At 46.8% G+C, this 22982-nt stretch overlaps 1 protein-coding gene across 1 annotated transcript in view; it reads left to right on the top strand.

The window, feature by feature from the left end:
* The window catches only part of FRMPD3 (FERM and PDZ domain containing 3), a 1207861-nt gene that overhangs the window by 674424 nt on the left and 510455 nt on the right, over positions 1-22982 (top strand). Inside the window, exon 10 of the mRNA XM_069613047.1 lies at positions 15650-15776. Within this exon, the coding sequence (XP_069469148.1) occupies positions 15650-15776 (127 nt within the window). The remainder of the gene's footprint in view (positions 1-15649; positions 15777-22982) is intronic.

Genomic DNA, 22982 nt, shown 5'->3' with positions numbered 1-22982 from the left:
CTGTGTCTCCCCTGTTCCCCCCAACCCCCCGCTTATGCCCCGTGTCTACCTCCTGTTCCCCCCACCCCCGCCCCATGTCTCCCCTGTTCCCCCCACAACCTGCTCATGCCCCCTGTTCCCCCCACCCCCTGCTCATGCCCCGTGTCTCCCCTGTTCCCCCCACCCCCGGCTCATGCCCCGTGTCTACCTCCCATTCCCCCCCACCCCCCGCTCATGCCCCGTGTCTCCTTCCCGTTCCTCCCACCCCCCGCTCATGCCCCGTGTCTCCCTCCTTTTCCCCCATCCCCCACTCATTCCCCGTGTCTCCCTCCTTTTCCCCCCACCCCCGCTCATGCCCCGTGTCTCCCCTGTTCCCCCCACCTCCCGCTCATGCCCAGTGTCATCCTCCTTTTCCCCCACCCCGCGCTCATGCCCCGTGTCTCCCCTGTTCCCCCCACCCCCTGCTCATGCCCCCTGTTCCCCCCACCCCCTGCTCATGCCCCGTGTCTCCCCTGTTCCCCCCACCCCCGGCTCATGCCCCGTGTCTACCTCCCATTCCCCCCCACCCCCCGCTCATGCCCTGTGTCTCCCTCTCGTTCCCCCAAGCCCCGCTCATGCCCCGTGTCTCCCTCCTTTCCCCCCGCTCATGCCACGTGTCTCCCTCCCGTTCCCCCATCCCCCGATCATGCCCCGTGTCTCCTCCGTTCCCCCACCCCCCGCTCATGCCCCATGTCTCCCTCCTTTTCCCCCCATCCCTGCTCATGCCCTGTGTCTCCCTCCTTTTCCCCCCACCCCCCGCTCATGCCCCGTGTCTCCCCTGTTCCCCCCCAACCACCACTCATGCCCCCAGATTCACTCCTTTTCCTCCCCACCCCCGCTCATGCCCTGTGTCTCCCTCCTTTCCCCCCTCTAATGCCCCGTGTCTCCCTCCTTTCCCCCCCACCCTCCGCTCATGCCCCGTGTCTCTCTCCTTTTCACCCCTACCTCCCGCTCATGCCCCGTGTCTCCCCTGTTCCCCCACCCACCCGCTCATGCTCGTGTTTCCCTCCTGTTCCCCCAAACCCCCGCTCATGCGCTGTGTCTCCCCTGTTCCCCCCAACCCCCCGCTTATGCCCCGTGTCTACCTCCTGTTCCACCCAACCCCGCTCATGCCCCATGTCTCTCCTGTTCCCCCCACCCCCTGCTCATGCCCCGTGTCTCCCCTGTTCCCCCCACCCCCGGCTCATGCCCCGTGTCTACCTCCCATTCCCCCCCACCCCCCACTCATGCCCCGTGTCTCCCTCCCGTTCCTCCCACTCCCCGCTCATGCCCCGTGTCTCCCTCCTTTACCCCCATCCCCCACTCATGCCCCGTGTCTCCCTCCTTTTCCCCCCACCCCCGCTCATGCCCCGTGTCTCCCCGGTTCCCCCCACCTCCCGCTCATGTCCCGTGTCACCCTCCCGTTCCCCCAACCCCCGCTCATGCCCCGTGTCTCCCTCCTTTTCCCCCCCACCTCCCGCTCATGCCCCGTGTCTCTGCTGTTGCCCCTCACCACCCGCTCATGCCCTGTGTCTCCCTTCCGTTCCCCCCAGCCCCCGCTCATGCCCTGTGTCTCCCCTGTTCCCCCCACCCCGGCTCATGCCCTGTGGCTCCCTCCTTTCCCCCCGCTCTTGCCACGTGTCTCCCTCCTGTTCCCCCCATCCCCCGCTCATGCCCAATGTCTCCCCTGTTCCCCCCACCCCCTGCTCAAGCCCTGTGTCTCCCTCCTTTTCCCCCCACTCATGCCCCGTGTCTCCACTGTTCACCCCCGCTCATGCCCCGTGTCTCCCTCCCGTTCCCCCCCACCCTCCACTCATGCCCCGTGTCTCCCCTGTTCCCCCACCCCCGCCCATGCCCCGTGTCTCCCTCCTTTTCCCCCCGCTCATGCCACGTGTCTCTCTCCTGTTCCCCCATACCCCGCTCATGCCCCATGTCTCCTCTGTTCCCCCACCCCCCGCTCATGCCCCGTGTCTCCCTCCTTTTCCCCCCACCCCTGCTCATGCCCCGTGTCTCCCTCCTTTTCCCCCATCCCCCGCTCATGCCCCGTGTCTCCCTCCTTTTCCCCCCACCCCCTGCTCATGCCCCGTGTCTCCCCTGTTCCCCCCCAATCCCCGCACATGCCCTGTGTCTCACCTGTCCCCCCTGACCCCCTGCTCATGGTCCGTGTCTCTCTTGTTCCCCCCCACCCCCCGCTCATGCCCTGTGTCTCCCTTCTTTTTTACCCCTCCCCTGCTCATGCCCCTTGTCTCCTCTGTTCCCCCCGACTCCCTGCTCATGCCCCGTGTCTCTCTCCTGTTGCCCCTCCACCCCCGCTCATGCCCCGTGTCTCTCTCCTGCTCCCCCCACCCCCTGCTCATGCCCCGTGTCTCCCTCCTGTTACCCCCCGCTCATGCCCTGTGTCTCCCCCGCTCATGCCCCGTGTCTTCCCTGTTCCCCCCACCCCCCGCTCATGCCCCGTGTCTCTCTCCTGTTCTCCCCCACCCCCGCTCATGCCCCGTGTCTCCCCTGTTCCCCCCCACCCACCGCTCATGCCCCGTGATTCCCTCCTTTTCCTCCCCACCCCCGCTCATGCCCTGTTCTCCCTCCTTTCCCCCCTCTAATGCCCCGTGTCTCCCTCCTTTCCCCCCCACCCTCCGCTCATGCCCCGTGTCCCCCTCCTATTCACCCCTACCTCCCGCTCATGCCCCGTGTCTCCCCTGTTCCCCCCACTGCCTGCTCATGCCCCGTGTTTCCCTCCTGTACCCCCCCACCCCCCGCTCATGCGCTGTGTCTCCCTTGTTCCCCCCACCCCCTTCTCATGCCCCGTGTCTACCTCCTGTTCCCCCCACCCCCGCTCAAGCCCCATGTCTCCCCTGTTCCCCCCACCCCCTGCTCATGCCCCCTGTTCCCCCCACCCCCTGCTCATGCCCCGTGTCTCCCCTGTTCCTCCCACCCCCTGCTCATGCCCCGTGTCTACCTCCCAGTCCCCCCAACCCCCGATCATGCCCCGTGTCTCCCTCCCGTTCCTCCCACCCCCGCTCATGCCCCGTGTCTCCCCTTTTCCCCCCACCCCCCGATCATGCGCCGTGTCTATCTCCCGTTCCCCCATCCCCCGCTCATGTGCCCCATGTCTCCGCTGTTCCCCCCACCCCCCGCTCATGCCCCATGTCTCCTGTTTCCCCCCACCCCCCGCTCATGCCCCGTGTCTCCCTCCTTTCCCCCCACCCCTGCTCATGCCCCATCTCCTTCCTTTTCCCTTCCACCCCCCGCTCATGCCCCGCGTCTCCCCTGTTCCCCCACTCCCCGCTCATGCCCTGTGTCTACCTCCCATTTCCCCCACCCCGCTCATGCTCTGTGTCTCCCCTTTTCCCCCACCCACTGCTCTTGCCCCTTGTCTCCCCTGTTCCCCCCTAGCCCCGGCTCATGCCCCATGCCCTGTGTCTCCCTCCCGTTCCCCCCACCACCTGTTCATGCCCTGTGTCTCCCCTGTTCCCCCACCCCTGCTCATGCCCCGTGTCTCCCTCCTTCCCCCCCACCCCCCGCTCATGCCCCATGTCTCCCCTGTTCCCCCCACCCACTGCTCCTGCCCCGTGTCTCCCCTGTTCCCCCCACCCCCTGCTTATGCCCCGTGTCGCCCTCCTTTTCCCCCCCACCCCCACTCATGCCCCGTGTCTCCCCTGTTCCTCCTCACCCCGCTCATGCCCCGTGTCACCCTCATTTTCCCCCCACCCCCGCTCATGCCTCTTGTCTCCCCTGTTCCCCGCACCCCCTGCTCATGCCCTGTGTCTCCCCTGTTTCCCCCAACCCCCACTCATGCCCCCTGTCTCCCCTGTTCTCCCCACCCCTGCTCATGCCTGGTGTCTCCCCTGTTCCCCCCACCCCTCCCTCATGCCCTGTGTCTCCCTCCTTTTCCCCCCGCCCATGCCCTGTGTCTCTGCCCTGTTTGCCAAAAGAATCCAAAGCTGTGTATTGCTACACAGCAAGCCCAGATGCACTCAAATAGGGAAAAAGATATCCCTCTATTTCTATTTAAATTCATTAAACATTTGGCGCCAAAAGAGTCGTAAATTTTACGATGTGTTAACAACGTGTGAATTTCTCTTATTTTACAACAGAAAGGGTCATTTAGAACATTTGGCAGTATTATTCAGGATAAAATATACAATCATAGATGTCAAACCAATAGAACAATCGGCACGAAAACACTAGACCTGACTTATGGATTTTAATCTTCTGAGTCCAACAAGTCGTACATTAGTAAGCAAACAGTAGTACAATCAGTGTTCCCTATTTAAACATGGAAAGGACACTTGTAGGTGTTCCATATAACAAAGGCGAGAGCAACAAGCGTTAACAAAAAAACCGCTTGTAAGGAGCAACACAATTGTAAATCTGTATAATAGTTACAGTGCAAACAAATTCTAGATGTATGGATTTGATCATTCAACAGTTCGTAAATGAAGTCTCGTATTCAGGTGTGACCCGAATAAGACCGACGCGTTTCGGTTCATGGAACCATCTTCAGGGGATAGACCTCATTTTTATTTTCATAAACATTAGATTCTAGCACAGTCTCTGTGGGGTAGGAAAAACGGAAGATATGTCAATAGAACTCTCTGATTTAAATGAAGTCAATTAACATAGTGAGCCGAGTCAGAGTCACTAACCTTGCTCATATAAGGGCCAGGAAACAGACAGGATATCCAGACAAGAAACAACGGATAGCCAAAAAACCACAGTATGCTGGGGTATCTATGGAGGTAAGGACAAAAGCCAAGCTATTAAGCCCACCAAAAACGGGCAATCAGTCCATAGTGAAGAGATAGAGAGATTAGAATATAAGTACAGACGGTAAATAATGACAGACTACGACAAATCGTTAGGCATTAACCCCTGAGAACAAATGCAAGTAAACCACATGTAAAAGAGGAATTGGAGGCTTTAGAACACTGCACGAGTGCAGCAACACATACAGGTAAGGTTAAGCTGTACAATAAAGTCCAAGATATATAATAAAAGCGAGTACAATAATGTAATACTAAAATCTCAACCAAGCGAGAAACGTGGACCAGGTTATTGCAACGTGTAACTGGTTTCAGGGAAACAAAAATGCATACCTTCCAATGCGAACACGCAATGATCATCTAGCCGCTGCTGTGCGAGCGAAGTGACTGAGCTTCCCAAACTACAGCGTCGTCTTGGTAACCCCGCGCATGCGCGCTTGAGCACCAAAGCGACGTCCATCTTGGTGTGGGCACCAACGAGTGCAGCGTTGCCAAGGTAATATAACCGTAAACAAGAGTGACACACTGAAAGAGACGGGGCGGTCTCGAGCAGTCCGGAGAAAGGGCTGCACATAACAGCTGTTGAATGCCAAATGGTCATTAAGAGAAGGGCAGTACATGTCAAACATAAGACCCAGTCAAGGGGTTAAAATAACGCGCGCGTGGGGGCAACAAACGTAGTTCAAATGAACTACGGGGTGCCCCCACGGCGCGGCAAGTGATTAATCATGGCGAACGGTCAGCAAAAGCTAACCAGCATCCACAAAGGTAAGAGAAAAGGTCTAAAAAACCAAAAAGGAACGGAGACAGCAATCTTTGATGTCCTGGGTGTTAGTCTTAGCAATGCACGGTGGTGGCACAAGTTATGGTTGTTTAGCTTACCATAACTGGCGAATTTCATGGGTTTTTCGGTTTCACTTGGAACCATAACGTCCCTTTAACAACGTTTTTTTACTTAATTTCATAGGTTTTTATTGGTGCAACATTACCATAACGTCCCTTTAACAAAGTTTTTTCATTGAATATATATATATCTATATATAGATATATATATATTCAGATTCAGCTAAAAATGGGGATTAAATAAAATGACAGCCAGGTCCACACCATTTTGCATGGCTGTTTGGCAATTTTCCACCATTTTTTAAAAAAGCATAATCATCAGGAACCTGCAATTTATTATCCATATTCCTAATTTTGCCCTCCACTCAAATTTGGAACATGTTCACAGCAGCCAATAACACCTTTTAGCTAGTCATTACATTTCCCTAAATCGCAGGTGGAGGAATTTTATATCACCAAAATTGCCTTGAAATTATCTAAAAAACAAAACATACATGGATACAGCGTGATTTGTAGTTTCTGAGAAACAGCAACAATTGTAACAGTCCATTTAAACATAGGGGAATCTTCATATGGGCAAATATAAGTTCCCCACCGTCTAGGCCATGTGCCATTTTACACTCTAGGACAGCCTGTGACCAGAGTTTTTTTAAATGTATTATTCTCTTTGTTTTTTGAAGTGTAGGCTGCAGCACGTAAATACATGGGATGCATTGGCTATAGCCATTTGCTCTGCATAGAACTGCCCTAAAAGACTGCAAGTCTGGGGGACACTTAGTTTTCAACACTTTTCAGGCAAGCCACATTTTATTGTAGTTGTAAACAGTTGGAATGCAAGCCAGGCTTTCAGTGGGGGAGTTCTTTGTGAACTTTGCCCATTGTCATTGGCTGAAATTCACTCACATACTGCATTTTGTAACCTATGCCTTGATTCTTTGACATACAGTGTGTTTTCAGGGTTCGCTTTGCTTTTGCGCTGAAAGTACAGGGCTGTTTCTTTCAGTCATTAACAAAATACACTTTTAATTATTTGCTGTTCATTTTTCTGCAGAAAAGTGGGTCTGTATTGTCACAGTGCACCACCTTTTGATGGGTGGCAGTTTCATTGAAAATGCTGCATTTATTTCTCCGCCAGTGATGTGATGTGCTTTTCCTATCTGCACTTGGATTACATTTTTGTTTTAGCTTTCTCTGGATTTCAACTGCAGAACATTTTTCTCTTGCCTTGCTTAACTTACAAACACACATGCAAAGCCGTTTCAGTGTCAGTGTTTAAAAATCCTGTATTTAGCGTGAACAGGACTTTTGAATTTCTTCTGCCTTTGTGAATTAAAATTCTGCTTTTCTTTTGGTAATGACAGGTATGGCTTTTCACATGGCCCTTCAGTTCCATTGGTTTGGGGCCTTTGATAACACCCCACAAACCCCAACTAATATGAAGACATATCTTGCAGACAGGCAGGTCAACATTTTAGAAAGAGTGGTGCTGTACGACTTGGCAATGTCTTTGATTACCAAGTGGCACAGTCCATCTATTATACACTGCTTGGTGGAGCCGATCAGCATGTTTTTCTGTCAGTATCCTCGACACTGACAGATCCACCTTGTAGTAATGCCCATATTTGAATGTGAGCATACCCCATGCAAATGTTGCTCTTGGTTTCTGTTGGTGGCTCTACACCACTCTGAGATTGGAGGACAGGGAATGGAAGGGGAAGCACCACATCAATGTAAGTCTGGCTTGAGTTGGTCTCAGTCTGCTGGTGTTCTGTCTGTCCCACCAGGCATAACTGCTGGGATCTAAGTAAAGGCTCTCCATGGAGCGAGACCACTGCTTGGGTAGGTGACTATGAGACCATTACATACCTGTCAACCTGTTCAAATGAAAAGCGAGTGAAAGATAAATATTTTTCTTTTGCAAGAATTGCGGCCGAGGGAACTGACTCTAGCGTGGGTGTCAGTCACCAAAATCTGCTGAGTTGACAAGTATGCTCCTAGTTCAGAGTCGGGGAAAAGGTATTTGGCATCCTCCTACTCTTTGCTGTAGTGCACACCCAGTGCTGCCGCAAAGCTGCTGAGAAGGTCCATGCTGCCAGTTTTAACTCTGAATCAGGTAAAACGGATTGCTTGGTTTAATCCCTCTGGTTCCAGGGTTTCTGCCTAAGGGAATAAATCACAATAATGGACAGGCAACATTCTGTAAAGTGGTCCTTAAGATGAACAATCATAATAACACAGTAGAATTGCATTGTCTCGGGAGGATAGCTCAGGGTCAACGTGCTCGCCTTGGAAGCAGGACAACATGGAGCAACACAGGTTCGATCCCCGGGTCTGCGCTTAGAAACCTCTAGGTATTAAGCGCTGTTAGGCAAGATTGTATACAGTACCCTTAGGGTGCACTACAATAACCCTGACCTCCTGGCAATAGCAACCCAACCTTTGCTATAAGTCTGTACTACACAGGTTGGTAGTGTGGACGAGTAGCCAGCCTTATCTCAAGAGGGGTCAGTGTGAGCTGTAGGGGAGTTACAAAGAGATTCACAGTGGCATGTGTTCAAGCAAACACTTACACACAGGGTTTCTTGATAAAACAATTATTAATTTATTTACCCCTCAGTTAATGTAAGCCTTCTTCAGAAGAGAGCACTGTAAAACACCACACAAATATACTTCAAAACTAAGAAGTCTTTGAAGAAAAAGATGAATCAATGTAGGGCCACAAGCTGTTAGACTTGTGAATAGTAGAAGATGCAAGCAACACTACAGCAAGAGGTACGTTCTCTTAGACTTTGTACAGTACCTTTAAATTGAAGAAAAAATGCAGCAGATGACTCCTGTTCTTGTGCATCTCTGCAGATCTCACTGTTCCTGGGCCTCAGTCATCGGGACAAGAGGGAGGACATCAGAGGACTCCTGCACTGCACTGGGACGGTCAAAACTTGCAACCAGCAAACTTCACTTTTAGTGGCTGTTTGGTGTTTCAGCTCCTCGCATCTCCGCAAATAGCAACTCAGCGGTTCCTGGCTGTCCTGATGGACTTTCCTTGCTTCTGGGGTCCTGCACTCTGTTGAGGGGTCTCAAGCTCAGTCAGTCCTCCTTCCTAGGAGTCCAGAGGATCTTCCTGGAGCACTTGGCCAACTTAAAAGCAACAGACTCAAACTGGTGTTCCTCTCCCCAGCAACTCTGTGGAAACTCAACCAGCTCCGAGAAGGATGTCCAGGTGGCTTACTTTGGAGTTTATTGGTCCCACCAACTCAAGGGGAGAAGTTGTCCTTGCAGGTGCTTCTCTGTCGATGCTAACTTGGTATTTTAGCACAGCAGCAGGGCTTCACCGGGCAAACCACCGGTCCAGGAGTTGCAGCAGACGTCCTATTCAAGTTCTTCTCCAGTTCCTTCATCCAGTGGTCGACTGTGCCTTCCAAGCCAAAAGACTTGCCTTTTATACAGTTATCTCCCTTTCATTTCAGCCTAGCTGTTAGTCACCCAGCAGGGTTGCTGTCCTTGCCGGACAGTCAACCGGCCAATCATCATAGAGTGCATTTGGGTCTCCTAGGAGACTAAGCACAGGGAGTTTTGGGCACCTCCCTCACTTCCTGCCTACCCCAGACACCCTGGAGCCAGAGGCAGGCTTCACTTGTGAATCCCACCAAAGACAAAATGAACAAAGGGACCAAGTCTGGTTTGGTACGCACAGTAAATCTCAAGAAGGACCTTTCCACAAAGAAATTGTGACAAAAGAAGACCGGGCCATTTTGACAAAAATGGCACCCTTGGGTGCTTTACTGCAGCTGCGAACGCAGCCTGCGGTAAATGCACACCACGGTAGTAAAAACAAAACCACTGCCACCAGCCATTCAGGGAGAAAATGGTAACATAAAAATGTTACATGAGAAGTTAGACAAAAGGGGATACTGGGTAACCCCTCCAGCACACTATTGTAAGATAGTGCATGCTGTTTCTAGAAAGTTACAATTGTAAGTAAAGTCAATTTCACTTTACTGCTTTGGGAAACAGTAGTTTATCCCAGAAAAGGTATTTAAACCTTAGGGAATTCTAAGAGATTTCCCTGTGTCACTGCACTAAAGGTGCAGTGTGCCACAATGTTGAAGATGATGCCTATGGACTTTGTCAGACTCCACAACCAAAAGAAACATAGAGTTCAGAAATAACATTAAAATACAGAGAGTGGGAAAAAGGAAAAAGGGTCTCACACTCTACAGGTAAAAAAAATGTAAGTGTAATAAAAATGCACAGACATCTTATCGCCTGCTCTGCCTGAGAACATTGCTTTACACATGGTGGCAATAAAAATGCCAAAAGGCATTCAATTTAGAAGAGGCACTAACCAAAAACAGTTAAATGTAAACAGGCAGTTTTTGAAATAGCATGTCCTTTATGGGTGCCTGATATGTTCAAGAACGACTGCATCCTTTTCACCCAGAGGGAAGGCGAACACCACACTCGATGCCTTCCCTGGAGAGTTGAGGATAACATGCTGATATCCTTCGTATTGATGGTGTAAGTCAATTTGCACTTCCACTACATCAGCCACAGTATGAATATCCAGAGAAGGCTGTGCGAATACAAGAAGGGACGTCCTTTGGCACCCAAGTAGACATTGGCGCCAATCAGTGCAACTTGGGTGGTCGCAAGAAGAGGGGTGCAGTATTCTTTTCTGATGCAGAAAGAGACACATCGATCGCAATCTGGCTGTTGAATCCAAAAGAGACTTAACCTCAATCCTGAAGGTCACCAGCAACCAATGTAGCCTACAATTGGCCAGGGTGATATGTTTTCCTTCTTCAAATATGCAGGAAGGGATGGAATGCTATATCCTGGCATCCCCGGTGGCATTATAGAGCATATCTATAGTGACCCAGGTACATGCAATTAGCATAGTCCAGTCATGACAGAACAACGTTCCTCACCATAATGACCCTCTGTGATCACGTCACACATGAAAAAAGCAGGTAAGATTAAAGAATCCTGAATTGTTGCATGGGCTACCATAACTTGTACAGTAAGCAACAAATAATGGTAAAAGATAACTTCCAGATTTTGAACCTTTGACAAAGTTCAGTACATCTCCTAATTGCAAATGGCCAGAAGGAAGGTGACCATGTGGGCGTTGGTCCCCAGTGATCAAGACAATACAGTGTAGGCTGATATTTAGCGAACATACGACAGTGAATATTACCGCAACTGCTAATAACATGTCCCAGTGGTGAGGGCAAATACCACCAGTGGTATTCAAGAAACATATTTAATGAATTAAAAAAAAAAATGTTCAATACGTTTAAACGGAAATGTTCATGCTGCAATAGATACTGAATATTCATGCGTCCTACCACTGCTATACTTATTTGTGAATGGCCATACGGGTCAAATGTTACATTTTGTGTATGCCGTTGATACGGTGAGCCTCATTGAAGTCCGATTCCTCACCAACTTTCAGTGTCATTGTGTGCTTGACTTCTGACTTTAAAATAATATAAATAAACCTGTGGGTACATTTCAAATGTTTTACCCTCACCTGTCTGGTGGCGGTAAACACTTGAAGTTTCAGTGCGAAAATCCGTCAAATACTCAGCTTGCACTGTATTATAATTCTAGCAGCAGTATACCCGTCCATTGGTGTACTGACGTAGTCAGTAAAAATGGTAAATTTGGCAAATAATGCATGTTTTCAATACCTCAGAGCCTTTAAAGACCCCTTTAACATTTGGAGCAGTTTCTTTTTCCAGAATCTTTGCCAGCAGCGCCAAGTTAGAAATTGAACCAATGTGCTCTTTTTCTAATCCAATAATGGTATACATTAAATAATTATTCAATATGCCATCGATACTTGGTCAAGGAAATTGTAAGGCTAGAAGCCCCTTTTGAATTTCAGTGAATGTAATTTCAATAGGTCATTGTCAAACATAGTATCAAAGGCAGTGAGCTATCATCCCTGTGCCCTCCCATCAGAACATCTAACGTGTTATTAGAGATGTTCAAACTATCTTTGAAGCATGAATGAATGTTCTGAATCGAACAAATATTGTTTACTATGACACGTCTTGTTTAATATTGGGGTTCAAGGAGCAGAAGGACATGTTGTAGGTGTACTTTCATGACAGAGGAGAGCTTGATATTTCAAGTGGTGATAAACAGTAACCCCTCCTATTTACTAGGCTGGTGGCTCCCAGCTAGTAATGTCTATTTTGTTATCATCTGTAGGTAATTATTATAGCGTTGTTTTTCTGCTAACTAACATATCACACTTTTAGCAAATCTGCATTATAACATATATGCTTGTGAGGGTCTCATTTCTTGAAAGGTGGGTAATAATACATACAGTGGTAAGTAGACAATATTGCTGGTGGTGGACTATGAGTATGTACAACAAATACCATTAGATGGATAAATCTAGTCTGCTCTATTATTGCTCATGTTACCACCAGTGGGAAAATGACCACTAAAGTAAATGAATCACCATCAGGAATTCCCAGAAGGAGAAAATAAGACATCTTAGACTGGTTGTAATTACCACCTGTGATCTACTCTCAACTGCTCTCAGGGATATCTTACCTATAAATAGCTCATCCAATCTAATTGTGTTGAGTGTTGTTATATAAATGTTATCCAAACATGAACAAATCTTTTTTTCAGCAAGTGACTTAAGACTGCTCCAATCATTTGCATGTGTTTTTTTTTAAGTCGAATTTTACTTCAGATGTCCTGCCATTTAACTGTTAATGGTATATTTTTTCTCAACAGTAGTATTTAAGGTTCTGCTGAAAATGCAGAAGATTTGACTTCGTGGTGCTGCCATTTTTACCACCTGTCAAACTATATCAAGTATGTTATTAGAGACTGGCAGTAATCTCATACGTCAGGCAGAAATACAAACTTTGGGTCCTGCTGTTGTTCTGGGTATTACTTTTGGAAAGAAGCCTCATTATCCTCATTGTCTTTCTTGTTCCTGATTCATTCCTCCTCATCTTATTGTTCTCTCTGACTCTCGTTTCCCTGTGTCCCACTCCTCTCTCACAGGTGTGCCCACTTCACTGTCTCCCACGCACTCTCTTTCTGTTCTCTGTCTCTAACTGTCCCTCTTTCTCTTTCGTATTAGTATTTCTTTTGTTTTATTGATTTGCCCCAATTCCCATGTTCTATTTACTGAGGGGGGGGGGGTTGTGGGAGCAGAGCCATCTCAAGCCTAGTTTGGGCCAAGTGCCTGATTGTGGCTTGGCTTGAGGGCCTTTGTTTAAGAAGAGCCCAACTGGAGCAGAGTCAAGCATCACCTCATCCTCTGTTACATAGGCAGACTCAATTAAAGTTGCATTACCATCCAGTGTACTTTGATTATCTCTTGTGAGGGGTTATATGTTGGTGTGAAACTAAAAATGCAATGGAAGCATGTGTGGTCTGAAACCTGCAAAATTACAAGCTGTGCAACGAGTAAACCTGGCATCCACACTTGACCAATCTATGCACTCCTGGAATAATCACTCTACTTAAATGGGTCATATTTCCTTTGCATTCCTCAATTGTGATCACCTAGAAATTATTCTGTTAAATGAGCACTAGACCAAAAGCCAGAGTCATTGGTGCATGGCTACAGAACAACCTACCTCCCCATCTGCATGCTGAGGCATCGTACTGGCCTTTCAGAAGACAACTGAACACTAGCATTTTCCATTGACTCTGTGCTGGCCTCAACAGTTGAACTTTATTATTTTTTTAAATTATTTATTTATAATATATACAATATATACAACATATCAGCAACAACAATATTTACAGAAACCAAAAACAGGAAGTACACAAAAAGAATAACAAAATAAACAAGGAAGAGATAACTTAAAGAAGTCATTAAACACATTCCAGATCTTCTCATATGTAGACAATTTACATTTCAATTTGTAAATCAATTTCTCCGTCCGTGACAGGTTATGCATTTCCTGTATCCACTCCTCATAGGAAGGTGAGACCCGCCTTTTCCACCCATGGAGAATCAACCTCTTGGCCACAATGAATGCACGAAAAATCCACTTCTTGTGAGCTGAGCTGACATCACCCAACCCGGAATCGTCACCCAGGATTACCGTCCTAAAATCAAGGACCGGCCCACCTCCTGCAATCCTGTCACACACATTACAAACTTCACTCCAAAAATCTCTGACTCTCACACAATCCCACAACATGTGTTCCAATGACCGGACTGCCTGGACGCACCCCCAACAGTTAGAATTGTCAGACATGCCTCTTTTATGCAATGTTTCAGAGCACCAATATACCCGGTTCAGGATCTTGATCTGTCGAGACCGTTCACTTAGATTCAGAGAGCACAAAGATACATTACTACACATATTCTGCCAATCATCCAAATCAATCTCGGATCCTATTTTCTCACTCCATACTCTCCGCAAATTGTCATTACTCCGAAAATGTGACACCATTAGCTTGTAAAGCCGACTGGCCAGACCGCCACACTTCCCACTAGAGTCTGTCAGCAAAGCGCACACATCCAAAGAGTCAGACCAGTCAACCTCACCAACCACCCTCTTTAGCCGTCTATATGCAGAGTCCGATAAACCATCAAAATTCCAAATCTCTCTCAGCTCTGCTGCAGTCAACCATTGAACTTTATTCTTGGCAACAACTATGTGCCTCATTTGTACTGCTGTAACTAACTACCTTCCTTCTCCCTCCCTTGTGCCCACTGTCCCACCCCCTCCGCAACCGGTTCTAAACTAGCGCCTTGATGCCTGAGTGTTTTGCATGCTCTACACATGCAATAAATAAACGTAAATATATTATTAAAGTAGTGATTGTTCCAAAGATAGTTAAAATACATACATATAATTTGTAACATGCACACCATAGTTTGAAAGTTTTGTAACTTGCTGAAATAGATTATGTCCTATGATGTTTGGTTTGCAAGAGCATTTGCTGGGGAATTTCCCTTTACTTTTGAAAGAGCCTGCAGGACAATTAGTTTCCCTCTATCTTCTGGCTATTGGCAGTAGCCATGGGATCTGCATGTTCTACCCAATTTGGGAATGAGGCGGTGGGAGGTCACACTGGTGTTGGGCAATGGGGATGCTTGCCTAGACATGAAGCCCCCAAACTGCCAAACAACCCTAATAATTGTGTCCTCAATGTCTCCCACCATCAAGGACATGTGGGTCCTGTTTGTTGATCCTTCTGGTGCCTGCTTAAAGACTGACAATAGCTGCCATAGGGCTTAAACCCACTAGAGGCTGTGCACAATAACCAGCTCCAAGTCGATGCAAAGCAATGCCTACAAGTATCCAACCTTTTCAAACTGTTTTATTGGTGTGTGTCTTGACTTTCCAAACACAGGGGATTGTTTAATTCAAAATGACTTGCATTCTGGTATGTTTAGATGTCCATTCAGAATGGGGAAGTGTAGCTTTAATCGCTCTTTTTGCTTACGGTAAGGTTGTATATATATATATATATATATATATCAGGTTGGGATTTGTGAACATTTAAAACATTTAAGTCATTTTGATAAAACAACCTTTTATTAACACATTGAAACCCTACATTAGCACACATTTATATCATTTAGAGAAGAGAAGATATGTGGTAAAGTTTCTAAAGTGCAGACTGGGACCAAATCCCATTTCACAAAAGTGCGTTATCCTGGTCACATCATGCAATTTCACTGTGCCGTAACTTCCAAAATTGGAATTCCAGGAATAGGAATCCTTTTATGGGAGCAGGGAGGCAGGGAATCTGATACCGGTTTGTGTTGTGTGGTAGGCAGGAGGATGCTGTGTATTAGGTGTTTGTTGTCAGAATTGGCAAGGCAGGATGAAAGGTATGCATTGTATGTTTGAGGATGGGGACGCAGAGAGCAAGTTATGCACCTTTTGGCACTTTGGTCCTTTGGTCCTTGTCTGGCTTGCAGAGCTGAGCCAGACCCCATGGTTCGGTTCCAGCTCTTTTCGATTCAGGAATTCTTTTGCTCGCCCACCTCTATCTCCTGGCATACTGCAAATTTTGTTAATGACGTTTTTTTCATGTTTTAGGAAGGAATGGGGCTTGGAGCCCTTCTTGCCACCAACCCTTCTCCAAAATGTGAAAGAGAAGACGCTCCGGAAAGCTCTCTCGCAGCAGCTAAAAACCCACCAGAATCATCTGCCAAGTGGCACAACGGTAAGGTTGAGAGAGACAATCATTAGGCATATTTCCATTACTGCCGCTTGCACTTTCCATTCCCTGTAGCTCACAGGCATGAACCTAAAGGTGCTGGCGGTGATGGGCATCATTCCTTGTCAAGGGAGGAACCCCTCAAGTCAGTGAGGAACTACATGACCGTAACATTGATGCTGTGTTGTGCCCTCACTCCGTCTCAATTAGAATGAAAATGACCTAGAGAATAATATTTTAAACCTTGGTGTAATGCCTTATGTGTTGCACTGCAGTGTCTTGTATAGAAAAGTCTTGGTATCCGTGGGTGGCAAGAGGATATTGTGTTTAGTGTGCGTAACCGATTGTACTACCAGAGAGGAGATAACCCTACCGCCCACTTTTCATGACATGAACGCATTTGCCATTGCTTGTCATATTGAGCTGAATAGGACCACATAATTATTTGGAGACAGTTGCAGCTAAGGTAACTTATTTAATGTCTGTAACTAAGTGTGTCTTTTTCGTGTGGACAGTTCACATACTTGCTGTTTGCTTAGGAAAGAAAAGGCTTGAACATCGTTTTGCCAAAGAAAAATCATAGCAATAATTTTACAGATTGTTTGCTGATATGCCAAAATGTTTCCACATTCCATGCACTAGCCCCATTTCCTGTTGTTTTGCTACCGCTAACAGCGGTAGATGGTTGTGGCCAAGAATCTCATAGGTCACCACTAACCTGGCAATAACTTGGCTATTTACCTTTTCCATATTCTACTGTCAAACATCCTGGTTTCCGTTGGTTTACTGCTGGGAAGTTAGATAGACAATACATTTCATGCAGGCTGAACCAGAAATGCAAAATCGTGCTCTTTATGCAGTAAGACCAACACTAGATCATTTTGAAGGTCTGAAAAAATGCACTTCACTATACACATGCGGACCAGTGGACAGAAAATAGACTGCATGGCTGTAAGAGCACACTGGACGAACTTCCCTTACCCTCTCAGCTTAGTGGGACCCAATATCTAAACAATAGTTCAAGTGCATGGAGTCCAGCAACAGACCACTTTCTGAATACCAGTAATTGTAGCCAGATGACACAGGGGAGTTGACATCTCACAGGAGGTAAAGATGGTGGCACACTGGCTAAGACAATAACATCCACTGTAGGGCATTGTTGCTGCTACATTGGGTTGACTATCATTGCTGTTGTACAAATTTGCCAGCCCATGAAGGACATGATTGCCATGGCCCGGAAGATCACCCTCTGCATGTATTCTTCATGCACATTGTTCCAACTAAGTTAACAGTGCAATGGCTTCACGGATTATTGCAACAGACTCAGCCAACATTAATATCAGTCATTCCTTAGGCCACATCAGTGGCAGCAGCTCTCTAATGCCTGTTGTTTGCTACAACCTTTTAAGAGATCACCAAGAATGTTAGCTGGCACAGTGCATCACTCAGTGAGGGACTGCCACTGATGTGTTTTCTAGAACTCAACCTATCGCCCATGATAAGACCCCATGATTTGAAGTTGGGTGTGGATACAGCCCTGCTGATGACGGATGTATTGCTTCTGCCATTTTAAAATCATAGTAGTTCATGGGAGAGCTGTCTGTAAAAAGGGCAAATTGTTGTCAGCATGCTATGTTGAAAAAGCTTTGTAATTGGCAAAACCACCTCAGTAATGGTTTCACAAGCCAACTGTAGTCAGTTGTAGACCTATTGATTTCTGGAGGAAAAGTAAAAATGTGATAAGAGGGTAGTGCAGGGATAGATTGGTTAAATAGTTATTATGAAAGTGAAATCATTTGAAGACCTACGTGCCAGGAGGATGGCAAGGGCATTGCTTGTGGCTCTTTGGTTGCATGTTGATCCAATGGACAGATCAAAGGGATCAAAGGCAGAGTGCAGAATTATTACTACCAGTTACATGGTTTCTGTCCTAGAGAGGCAGTGTGAGTTATAATTTCATAATAGTAGAAGTAGAGTGTGATTGTATGATTGGCTCGAAATGCGACCAAGTGGACCCTTTATTTGGGCTTGTTAATAATTGACTCCAAAACAAAATTAGGAATACTAATTTAGGCAGTGGCAACCCTGGTTGTCAATGGTAGCAGAAAAAAGTAAAGATTGGCCAGTTTAAAAGTCGAATAAGAAAGAAAATATTAAACATAAGCGGGGAAAGTATAGGGTAGGATTCTATCTGCGTGCTGTGAATGGATGGCAGTGTGTTGTGTTGGGCAGTCTAATCGATGAAGGTGCGGAAATATCTGGCCTATGCCACATGATGTAGGGAGGCATAAGGTGACATATCACGTACTAGCAGAGCATAGCTAACTCTAATCTGCTAAAACATAAGGATCTATTGTAGTGTTGAGAGAGAACAAATGTAGTAAACATTTGCTTAAGAAAAGAAAGGGCAGTAAATTATAAGAAAATATAACGGTATATGGGTAAGTATAGATTAATAACCAAGTAGAAAAATAAAGCCTAATCTTCCTAACCAGGTTGTGTTTAAGAGATTTGGAGTCAATCTTTTCCATTTAATCACAAAAAGTGATGCAAACACCGCTATCGAAGGTGATGTTGAAATATGCTGCACAATTTAAAGGGCCTGCCAGAAAGAAAGTAGCTATTCTTACAGTGTCAAACTACATAGTATCCTCAATGTGCCTAATTACTGCACATAATACAGGGCAATATGGCAGCTACGAGCTGGCACCAATTACACTTATATTTGTTATTTTTCTTATAGATGTAAAAAGGATAAAGACATGGAAAGGACCTTAAAGGTATAACGTGATGATCGAAAGATACCCATGGTTATTTACAAAAAAATAAGAGCTGATAAGAAATTAGTTTATCCTCAAAGACCGAATAAACTTTTAGTTAATTAAATGGTTACCCTCAAAGAGTGAGGCATTAAACACATAAGGCTATGCACTGATTAAATACAATATGTCCATATAAGAAAGTTGATTTGAAAAGGCAATATCTAGGAGCTTACTTGCTCTTTCGAGAAAAAGCAAAACTGCTTTCTGGTTAGCGAAGATACCAGGTCTTTCTGTAGAGGGAGGACAGTATCGAGCTAGCTTGAGGCATATCTGTTAAACCCTCCATAGGTGATTCAGTGACTATTTTACACCTCCCTCTCCAGGCTCCTTCAGCCTCATTCACTTCCATAAATTGGCTGAAGGTGGGGCTCCCCTTTACACCCTCAGGACCAACAGCAGGCTTGAGCCATAGAGCCTTCTGGGCTATGGCGTTATCGTTTTTTAAAAGTTTTTTTTACACAAGGAATGTGTCATGGACTTGAGGGCAGAGACGTGCCCACAAAGCAGAGGGGAGAAAAGTGCACAAGAGACAGGAGTGTAAAGAATCCTGCAGACAAAAAAAGATAGACAATAACTACAGGCAGGAAACAAAGGCATTGAACAGAAAGGGGCAGGTAGTACAAGTAAGACAAACACGTTAGTTTCCCAATTGTGATGTACACAGAATGGGGGAACAGTTTCCCACAGGGTCATAGGGAACTCTAGTCTTCAGTCCTGGCTACTATTGCAGGGTCCCACTCTGAATGCTCATGGAAATGAGCAGCAGGAGTGGATGTCTGGGTCTGGACCCCAAGGCACAAACAAGGAAACAGTACTCACAAGACTGAAGCCTTATGGTTCCAACAATAACGAGCTGTGAATGCCTCCTGAAACAGCAACCAGTACACTGTTAACAATATGGCACAAAGTACAATACTGAAAAGTGACAAAGGAAAGGGGCAGAGATTACCTGCTGGGAAACCCAGCAGACAAACTCTGAACGAAAGAATTGCACAAGCACAAGTGAGGACAAGAACAGTAACATAAATATCCAGGGAAAGAACAGGAAGTCAAAGTGAGCAAGGTTCAGGACAAGAAGTGCAAGAAAGAGAAAAAGAAAGAAGACAAGAATATAAGTGCAAGGGTACAGGGGACGGGAACTGCATACTAGAAACTAAGTACCAGAATCAAGGAACGGCGAACTGAAATATAGACCAGGAACAAGAAAACTCAGGACCAAAACTTTGGACTAGGAAACAAGATGCAACTGCAGACTGGTAACAAGGAATTCAAAGAACTAAGTCTGGACTGGAATAACAAGGGTAGGACAGCAGACAGATAACACAGAAACTCAGCACTGGAATCTATGAAGCTAAAGCCAAGTAACATGGATCATGGGCACAAAACAAGGAACTGCGAGCAGGGAATAGGATAATTGGAGTTAGAGAGCAAGGTGCTGCTGACAGGGACAAAAGGATTGCAAGCATGTGAGCAGGGCTGAAGTAGAAGTGCAGGAAGCACAGAGTGGCAGTGTGGAAGGTAGGGAAAGAAGACAGAGTAGCAGGGCTGCAAGGCATGGAGCAAAGGGCACTGGAACAGGATCAGGTTCTTTAAGCAGCAGGACACAGCAAGCATCCAAGGATCAGAGCACAAGGGGCTGGGAGCAAACTCGGTGCAAGAGCCCTGTGCTATTGCAGGCAGCTGCTTAAATACCGACCTGCCCTGTGCTGAAGCAGGCTCATTAGCAGCACCTGGAGCACTACACCTGAAGGTAATCTGCCTCCTCCTCTCTAGTCCTGGGAAAGTGAATACCTGGTTTTGATAGAGAGGAGCTTTAAAGTAGATTTAAGATTAGGGAAGTTAGAAAAAGAGGGCTCCATGGTGTGAAAGGGTAAACCTATGCATCAGGTCCCTCACATTATGTTGTAAAGCGGCTGAAGTGGAGAATTGGAAGGGAGTGAGCAGGAAAGTTCACAAAGTCAGAGTGAGAATGGGAATGAGAAATTGTTAGGGTGAAGGTTCAAGTGAGAATAAGCACTGATGAGGAGGTTAACACAAAAGCCCCCATGATGTACACGTGGGGTGACAGGAAGAAAGGCAAACAGTCTGCATTCCCAAGTCCTCCACAGTGAGGTTACTCCCATCCCATGATTTCCTACTCCAAAAATAAATGTCTGATGTTAGGAAGTGGTGTTAAATAATTCCTATCCCAACCCTTGTTGGTTCTGTATTCTGTGTAGGGATTATGAGTACAGCCATATCTGTGTAGTTAGGAATGCAGGCCCATTGAGAAATACCCTGCACTTGAAAGCCAAAGAGAGAGGTGTCTGGGGTAGGCCAGACCTCCCTGCCTTATCCCTTGGAGCACCTTGATCTTTAGGTGTTAAAAATATATTAACAGCTGTGCCACGAGTCTCGGATGGCAAGGTTTGAGGGGCCAGTAAAAACAAAGGAATGGGAAGAGGACTGGCACGCTGTGGGCTATATGTATATATAGTGGATACAACTGAAGGCTCCCTTTTAAGTGGCGGTTTGTCAAAGTATGAACATACTTGTAATTCCAGTCTAGTGGCAAATGGAGGTGAAGTAGAGAAGGGTTCAGAGAGGAGAGTGGTAAAGCATGTAAGTGATTCACCTCAAAAGTGGGAGGGATGAGCAAACACCTAGAACCTCCCCCCATGCCCCAAATGTTGATCTATGAAATTACAATATAAAGCTACTTGATGAGTAGAGCAGGCTCAGTTTTTCAGAGGCTGAGAACCAAATGTAACAAATGCACCCCCAGGTGTAAGGGTAATATACTGGCTCAGCAAATCTTTGGAGAATGTTTACGGTCCGCTAAGCTATCTGAGTTCCATCAAAATGTACATCTGTATGGTTCTACCTGCATTACACAAGGAGGACCATGCACAGTTTTCCCAAGTGGTGGGTGAAGAGTAGGACATACACTGAGAACAGAGAAACGACAAATAGGGGGAAAAGAGGAGTATTTACCAGGAGATGTCAACAAGCATGCATATAGTGGAGGAAGTGAGAGCATAGAGAGAGAGAGAGCTCCACCTAGACTGCAGGGCAAAAGCAGGAGTGTTGCAAAAGATAGTAGAAGTAAGGTTGGGTTGTCTAGTAAGTGTACAGATATGAAACACATGTTAATCTTTCCCTCTTGTTCAATTTGTTGGGCGATAGGGTCATGGGAATGCAGATGAGCTTCCAGAGCATCTTGGATGGCAGTATCTTCCAGATGTCTCTGTCGGACCGCCACTATGCATTGTAAGAAATGTGTGCCTAGCGACCAGATCAGATCAGATGATTACACTGGATTCTCACTTATGGCACAACCAACCTTTATGCCATGACGTGGTTCTAGGCTAATGAAGGGCAGAGAGCTGCAGCCAGTATCACTCACTGGTTGCTCTTGAAGGTGAGGAGCAGCCTGCATACCCAGACATGTTGGCAGATGCTTTCGCCTCAACACTGCAGGAGGGTACTGTGGTAGTGAGGAAGGCCAATGGCACATGCCTACAACACATTTGTCTATGCCACCACAAAATGTGCTCATGCATTGCAGTTGTACCCATTGCACAATGTCCAGTCTTCCTGTCCCACCACACATCTATATTGCAGACCTTGCACCACATGCACACACCTGTGCCTGTGCATTCCACTAAGGAAGGTGAAGTACTGCCATCCCCAGACTAGAGTGTATTCATGCAGTATCCTGTTTCCCCCTCCTCTAGTCCACCTTGCCCCCTCCACTGGATGGGAGCCACCAGCATCAGCTATGTGAACCTCTGCTTCCTCTTCCTTCAGGTGCCATGTCCTCATGCCCCTCTTTATTTTGCTCCTCACCTGCCTCCTTCTGTCCCGCATCCACCTACTCCTGTTCTACCACCACATGGAACACCTGATACCCATAACATGCTTCTTCATGTTCCCACAGATATCCCCCAATGTATTCCTCCTAATGTTACATCTCCTGTTGCCCCTCATCTGCTTCTTCATCTTCCCACTCAAGCTGCCCCTATATTTCCGCCTCATTCTGTTCCACCTGCTGTTGACCCTCAGGCTCTTCTGCTTCGTGCTCCACCTCTTACTGCTGACCTTCCTCCTCAACCAAACGTGACATGATGCTAATGAGAGACACCTGTGCCATAACAACATTGATGGGGGAGGGAGCGCTAAGGGGAAGGTTTTCACCAGAGGTTTCTAGCAGTAAAAATGGTTTCACAATGGATTTCTCTTTCTATTTTTGGGGAGTTGAAGGGAAAAAGTTTCAAACAAACAACAATCAGAATACGTTGCATTATCTTTTTCCATTTTTGGTGTGGAAGGAGGAAGTTAAGTGAAAGGGGATAAAAACATACAACCATCATTTTCTTCACAAAGGCCGAGGGTCTCTTCTTTTTCTAGT

The sequence above is a fragment of the Ambystoma mexicanum genome, chromosome 5p (assembly GCF_040938575.1).
Source record: "Ambystoma mexicanum isolate Mex_15411 chromosome 5p, UKY_AmexF1_1, whole genome shotgun sequence".
Lineage (NCBI taxonomy): Eukaryota > Metazoa > Chordata > Amphibia > Caudata > Ambystomatidae > Ambystoma > Ambystoma mexicanum.
This window is presented reverse-complemented; position numbering and strand designations above follow the sequence as displayed.